The following is a 7,714-nucleotide window of genomic DNA, read 5'->3' as shown; positions in this document are numbered from 1 at the left end:
CTGGTATTGATACATCAATTAGAAAGCATGTTTTCCTTCATGATCTTTGACAATTATATCTGGTCTATTAACCTTAATTTCTCTATCTGTGTGTATTGGCATATCCCAGAGTATGGTTGCTTTCTCGTTTTCTGTGACCTTTTCTGGCGTGTGTTTATACCATCTTTTTTCTGTTGTTATTCCATAGTGTTGGCATAGCTTCCAGTGTATATAAGTCCTAGCTCTGTCGTGTCTGTGAATATATTCCTTCTTAGCCAAGACTGGGCAGCCAGAGATAATATGATTTATTGTTTCTTGTCCATCGCCACATATTCTGCAGTTACTTGTTATGTTTCTTTTCATTATATGTTTTTGGTATTATTATTATTATTATTATTTGTTCATCTTTATAGAAAAAGTTGCAATAAAAATTTTGGATAAAACCCGTCTTGATTTGAAAACTCAGCGCCTGTTGTCAAGAGAGATTGAAATTATGGAACACCTACGGCACCCTAATATCATACGATTATATGAAGTTGTAGAAACACTAGCCAAGGTACATTTGATCATGGAATATGCACCAGGTGGAGAGCTTTTTACCAAACTATCGAATGAAGGGCGACTAACGGAACCTGAAGCAAAATTCATCTTTGCTCAGATACTTTCTGCTGTTGAACACATGGTAAGGTTCAGTTTTGTGTGTTTGTATACATGGTATGCATGTGGTTGAGATGTTCAGCTCATGATCATACTGCTGTGGGTTCAATACCCAGACTGGGGTGCATGTTGTATTTTTGATCATAGCATTTCACTTTATGTTGATCCATTCTATTCAACTGGAAAATGATTGCCATCTGACAGCAATTAATGTATAAGAAAAATTATGTACCATACCACATAGTTTAACAAGCAATACTTAAGAATATAGATTTAGTTTTGTTCTAAAGAGTATTTTTTAGGCGAAGGGGAGGTTAGACAGAGGTCAAATACTGTTTTAGGGTCTCTGAGATGGTAGGGAGGATGGGATTAAGTTATTGTCAGACTGAAAACCAGACCCAAACAGAATGAACACCGTCCTATCTATGCATGTGAATATATAGGTTTGGTTTTGTATTTATACCTAGGTATCAGTGTTTAAGATTTACATGCATGTCTTCATTTGTATTTGTTCTGTATCATAGTATCATGGTACTGATCAGACTATCAGATGTTGTTATACATCACTAGTTACAATGCGCTTCACATTGTTTAAGTTTTTGAATAATGCCACATCTCTGGCTAGGTAAGTAGGCTAATTGTTTTATATAGGCACAGGAGTGGCAGTGTGGTAAGTAGCTTGCTTACCAACCACATGGTTCCGGGTTCAGTCCCACTGCGTGGCACCTTGGGCAAATGTTTTCTACTATAGCCTCGGTCCGACCAAAGCCTTGTGAGTGGATTTGGTAGAGGGAAACTGAAAGAAGCCCATCGTATATATGTATATATATATATGTGTGTTTGTCCCCCCAACATCGCTTGACAACCGATGCTGGTGTGTTTACGTCCCCGTAACTTACCGGTTTGGCAAAAGAGACCGATAGAATAAGTACTAGGCTTACAAAGAATAAGTCCTGAGGTCGGTTTGCTCGACTAAAGGCGGTGCTCCAGCATGGCTGCAGTCAAATGACTGAAACAAGTAAAAGAGTAAAAGAGTATGTATTTCTATAATATTTAATTACTTCATCTAACTTCTAGACTATAAATATGTTTTCATCTTTTACTTGTTTTACTCAGTTGACTGTGGCCATGCTGGAGTACTGCCTTGAAAGACTTAGTCAAACAAACTGACCCTAGTACATATGTTTTAAAGTCTGGTACTTATTCTATTGGTCTTTATTACCAAACCACTAAGTTGCAAGGATGTAAACAAACCAACACCAGTTGTCAAGCAGTAGAGGGACAAACACTAGTACAAATCATACACACACACAGACATAAATATGACAGGCTTCTATGCAGTTTCTGCCAACCAAATTCATTCACAAAGTATTGGTCATCCTGAGGCCATAACAGAAGACACTTGCTCAAGGTGATGCATAGTGGGACTGAACCCCAAATCACATGGCTGCAAAGGGAGAATCTTAATCACATGGCCTGTGTTCTTCCAATAACAGAAGGATTTAACATTCAGATTAATTGGGTCTCAGTCATGTTTATTACAGTTAAAGTCACAGAGAGCCAAAATCATCAGGATGTGGTATGGAATTCCTCATGGGATTTGGTTATTTGGTTTGGTTCTTTATTCTCTGAGTTCAAATCTTTCTGAGGTTAACCTTCATAGTTGATAAAACAGTAACGATCCAGGAATGCAAGTTGGCAGAACTGTGAGACCAGTTATCTTGCAGTATTTGTTCTAGTTCTCAATTGTCTGTGCTCAAATACTGCTCTGAGCTCCTACTTGGGTGGTAGAGTTAATTAGTCATCTCTGGTTTAATTCCACCACTGGACATGTTAGTAGTCTTTAGCTGAGAACTCAATTCTGTTGCAACCATTCAGGCCAGACTTTCGATTTGAAAATACTTTTTTCTGTCTTTCCTTCTCCCTACCAGTCTTGGGAGCCATGTAAAAGGTCATGACCATTGCCTTTTCACCTCACTAAAATATAAAAAAATATATTGTTGTCAATCCATTTACATATCAATCAACATCCTAATAAATCCTCTGATGCTGTACATCTGACAATAATTAATGTTAAAGAAATATTATCTAACATAGCTTAACAAACAATACTTAAGAATACAGATTTAGTTTTGCTCTAAAAAATATTTTTAGGAGAGGGTGAGGTCAGATAAAGGTCAAATACCATTTTTAGGGCCTGTGAGACTGGTGCAACTGAAGGAGAATATCAATAGAGAAATCAGAGAAGTGCTGTATGAAATTCTTGAGGATGTTATGGGGCAAGTTTTGGAAAGAGCACGGGTGTGCAAAGCTAAAAATGGCTGCCATTTAAGCGATGTCCTTTTTCCTATGTGATGTAGTGGTGTTGCAAAATTTGACTTGTGCATATTAATTTCTATTATGTCCTTTATATTGTATCAACATTTTGTGCATTTATTTGTGAAGTTAAGGAAATTATTAAAAATTGAAACCCATCAGTAACTTTTGGGACACCCTGTATATATTTCTATATATATTTCTAAGTTACTTTTCTTCCTGCATCTTTAGGGCTTAGGGTTTTAGGAAATGTAGTGCTGAAATCCAATATTATCTTGAGAGCCACACATAGTAGCATTGAGTGCCATATATGTGACTTACTAGCCACTGTGCCTCCACCATTGTGATAGTATCTGAAACAGATAAGTGAATTTTTCTATTAGAAATTATTGGAAAGTGATCTACTTCTGTGTTGAGATTTGTTTTAAGTCAAACAACACACAAACAGCAATAACAATAATACTATAATCAACAACAACAACAACAACAGTGATGATGGCCTCCATAACAGTAAGTACAAGAACAGCGATTACAAAACACAGAACAACAACAACAATAAACATGGCAACAAGCACACCACAACCATAGCAACAATAGTAGTATCTGCAAAGAAGATTACTATGACAACGACAGGAACACAAGAAAAACAACAACAACAACAACAACAACAATCACACTATATGTTTTGTGTAACTATGTGTGTGTATGTTAAAATAAAACCAGCCTTAGTTTTTATTTAATTCCAACCTAATGACCACCTACTCTCAGCTAAATATTAGTTTAGTTGGCTGTCCTATGTTGCAATATATATTCTTTCTTTTTTTCATTCTGCTGCAATTGATTTTGTTTTTGTTGTTGCTGTTAATAAGGGTGGCGCATTAGTAAAATTGTTAGTGTCAGACAAAATGTATTGCAACATTTTCTTCTGGCTTTTTACGCTCTGAGTCAAAATCCTGCCAAAATAAGCTTTACATTTCATTCCTCCAGGGCCAATGAAATAGAATATCAGACTAGTACAAGGGTCAGTATAAGTGACTAAACTTCTCCCACCAATTTGCTGGCCTTATGCCGAAACTGGAAATTGATTATTATTATTATCATTATTATTATTATTATTGAGTGAGAGAGCAGTGCATGCCATCAAAGTGACACTGGGGTAAAATATACGAAGCCCAGTATACCCATCATGACTACCCGTCTGATAAGGGTACACCAAGCACATGCATCACAACCATATGTGCGTGACATAGTGATCTCATATCAAGATTAACAATGCATGACCTTGCAGGTGGGGCCCAGTTAGAATTTTCTTCAGGTCGAGTAGCCCATCCCACTCAAAGGTCCCTGAATAAGTGTTGTTTAAGGATGTTGAACTAAGCACCCATGTTTCCAGAGGAGAATTATCCAAACCCCAATTATTATTATAATTATTATTATTATCAGTATTATTATTATAATGAAGGTGGCAGGCTAGCAGAATCGTTAGCATGCTGGTTGAAATGCTTAACTGTGTTTCAACCATCGCTACGTTCTAAGTTCAAATTCCACCGAGGTAGATTTTTGCCTCTAATCCTTTCGGGGTCGATAAATTAAGTACCAGTGAGACACTGGGATCGATATAATTGACTAGTCCTCTTCTCCCCAAAATTTCAGGCCTTGTGCCTATAGTAGAAAGGATTATTATCATTATTATTATTATTATTATTATTATTATTATTATTATTATTATTATTATGATCATGATGATGATTTCTTCTTTCAATTTTGTCTCCATTTCTTGCTGAGTGTCTTCTTGACACCTAGGACAAAGAAACTCATTGTATACATTGATAGGCCATTAAACTAAACAGGTCAGATTGTTCATTTCCCAAATAAAATTAAGTTATGCCCCCACCCCCAAAAAAAAACATACATGGGTGATAATCGTTCTCACATCGACAATGCTCTTCTCAATATGTGTGACATACAAATTAAAACAATCTTTTGCAATTCTTGCATGGATGGTAAGCCAACGATCATCATCATCATGATCATCATCGTTTAACGTCTGCTTTCCATGCTAGCATGGGTTGGACGATTTGACTGAGAACCAGATGGCTACACCAGGCTCCAATCTGATTTGGTAGAGTTTCTACAGCTGGGTGCCCTTCCTAACTCCAACCACTCTGAGAGTGTAGTGGGTGCTTTTATGTGCCACCAGCACAAAGGCCAGTCAGGAGGTACTGGCAACGGCCATGCTCGAAATGGTGTATTTTACGTGCCACCTGCACAAGAGCCAGTCCAGCGGTACTGGCAATGAACTTGCTCGAATGTCTTTTCACGTGCCCATGGTAACGATCATGCTCAAATGGTGCTTTTTACGTGCCACTGGCATGGAAGCCAGACAGCTGGTGCTCTGGCAACAATCACGCTCAGATGGTGCTCTTTGATCATTCCTAATGCTTCTACATTCACTGGTACTGAGGAACCACATGTTTTCAATTTCAACAAGCAAGTCTTTACATTTTCTGAGCTTATCAAATTCTTTTGCCGAGATATTATGATCACAAGGAATACTCATGTTGATCAATAAACAAACTTTATAGTTTTAGTCTTTCACAACAACAACAACAACATTTTATTATTATTATTATTATTATTATTATTATTATTATTATTATTACTACTACTACTACTATTACCGTTATTATTATTCAATGCAATGAGCTGGCAGAATAATTAGATCATTGGAAAAATGCTTTGCAGTTTTTGTCATATATCTTTACATTCCAAGTCAGAATTCTGCAGAGGTCAATTTTTATTTATATCCCTCCTGGGATGATGAGATAAGGTATCAGTTAAGTATTGGTCTCAATATAATTCATTAACTCCTCTCAAAAATTGTGTACATGCTGATTTTTGAGATTCTCATTGGATACTTGATGTTCTGGGCTCTTTTATACAATCTGACAAATGCACTGTTTGCCTGTGCTTGTATATTGTCAACATCTTTATAGATCTTAGCATCTGACAAGATGATGTATCCTAGGTAACTGAACTGGTGAACTGTATTCAGCTCTGTCTCATTGATGACGATGCAAGGCAGGTAGTAATCTTTCTGAGATGTAGGTGGTAGGGTGAGGATATCTGTCTTTGTCAAATTGATTTTTGGTATTAAGAATTCAGCTGTCTCAAAAAGTTATAAACTGCAGGGCTGAATCTATTTGGGCAACAGGGGCAGCATTGTTAGTGAAGAGCTGCTCCCTGATGTGTTAATCAAGTATCTTGATATAGGACTATAGTTGCTTTAAAGTGCCATCTCTGCAGTAATTGATGTAAAGAACATCCTTCTTATTGAGACCTTCTGTGGCCCTTATGACAATCGTATTAAAGAAGATGGTAAAAACAGACTGTGGCAAGTGCTTTAAGGGATCATAGTTTTGACTTCATCTCAATGACCTTCATGTATCAAGATGACTATGTTGAGAAGTTTGGTGGTGAGAGACATCCCAGTTGTTGAGAATTAAATGTTAGGATTAACTGAGAAATAAATATCATTGGCTGAATGTGATCCCCTGATCCATTGATTACTTATTAGTTATCCCATGCTCTCTTAATTCTTGCTGTTTTATACTCCTTCAAATCCTCACATGTATTTACCTACACATCTGATTCTATTTTACCTTCACTAATCTCATCTATGTTCTCTCTATTCCAGCACAGCCACTATATCATCCACCGGGACTTGAAAGCCGAGAATGTTTTCTATGCAGCCCCATTCTTTGTTAAAGTAGGAGACTTTGGTTTCAGTACGATTTGTCGATCAGAGCAGCAAGAACTAAACACCTTCTGTGGCTCCCCACCTTATGCTGCACCAGAGCTCTTCAGAGACGATATCTATTATGGAACATTTGTTGATATATGGGCGCTGGGTATTCTGCTTTATTTCATGGTCACTGGTTCCATGCCATTTCGAGCAGAGAATGTCACGAGAATGAAAAAATGTATTCTTAATGGTATGTATGCAATTCCGATGTTTGTGTCTGATAGCTGCCATTTTTTAATTCGAGGAATATTGAGGTCTCTACCTCAGGACAGATTTACTATAGAAGAAATTAAGAACAGTGAGTGGTTAGCAGGGGAAAACTATCCAAAGGCTTTGCCGCCATACAGACTTTGTCCCACTGTTAATCTCACAGAATTAAAAGCAGATGAACAAGAGACCATTAGGATCCTTTGCCAGCTAGGAATTACACAAGAACATCTGAAGGAGGCCATCCGTAAGAATACGAGGAACTCTATAATTGGTGCTTACCGCATTGTATTGCATCGAATACAGAAGAAGAACCAAGATAAAGATATTTATGCTATAGCAGAATTTTCTTCTAGATTATTTAAACAACAGGACAATAAGAAGAAAATGAGATCTCATATATCAAAACTTTGTTCAATCCTTTAATGTACAGAAAAAGACACACGCATATACGCACACAAAAATGTATATCATCTGTTCATGAACAGAAGATACACTCATAAGCGCACACACACATGTGTATAGTCCCTGAACATGCAAAAGATACTCCACAGACAAAAGCACATGTGTACAAACTTCAAACTACAGAAGACATACACATACATAAAGTGACATTCACGCAAAAGTGTATCTATCTCTATTCATTTAAACACACATACATATATGTATGTATATATATACACACATATATATGCATATGCATATATATATATATATATATATATATATATATATATATATATATATATA

At 36.7% G+C, this 7,714-nt stretch overlaps 1 protein-coding gene across 1 annotated transcript in view; it reads left to right on the top strand.

The window, feature by feature from the left end:
• Positions 1-7,691, top strand: part of LOC106869295 (probable serine/threonine-protein kinase mkcE) — a 16,487-nt gene extending 8,796 nt beyond the window's left edge. The window contains exons 2-3 of the mRNA XM_014914971.2: positions 393-661; positions 6,650-7,691. Of these exons, the coding sequence (XP_014770457.1) occupies positions 393-661; positions 6,650-7,390 (1,010 nt within the window). The 3' untranslated portion in view covers positions 7,391-7,691. The remainder of the gene's footprint in view (positions 1-392; positions 662-6,649) is intronic.
• Positions 7,692-7,714: the final 23 nt, after the last annotated feature.

This window comes from Octopus bimaculoides, chromosome 10 (assembly GCF_001194135.2).
Source record: "Octopus bimaculoides isolate UCB-OBI-ISO-001 chromosome 10, ASM119413v2, whole genome shotgun sequence".
NCBI classification, from domain to species: Eukaryota; Metazoa; Mollusca; class Cephalopoda; order Octopoda; family Octopodidae; genus Octopus; species Octopus bimaculoides.
The sequence above is the reverse complement of the archived record's forward strand: the minus strand, read 5'-3'. Positions and strand labels throughout refer to the sequence as shown.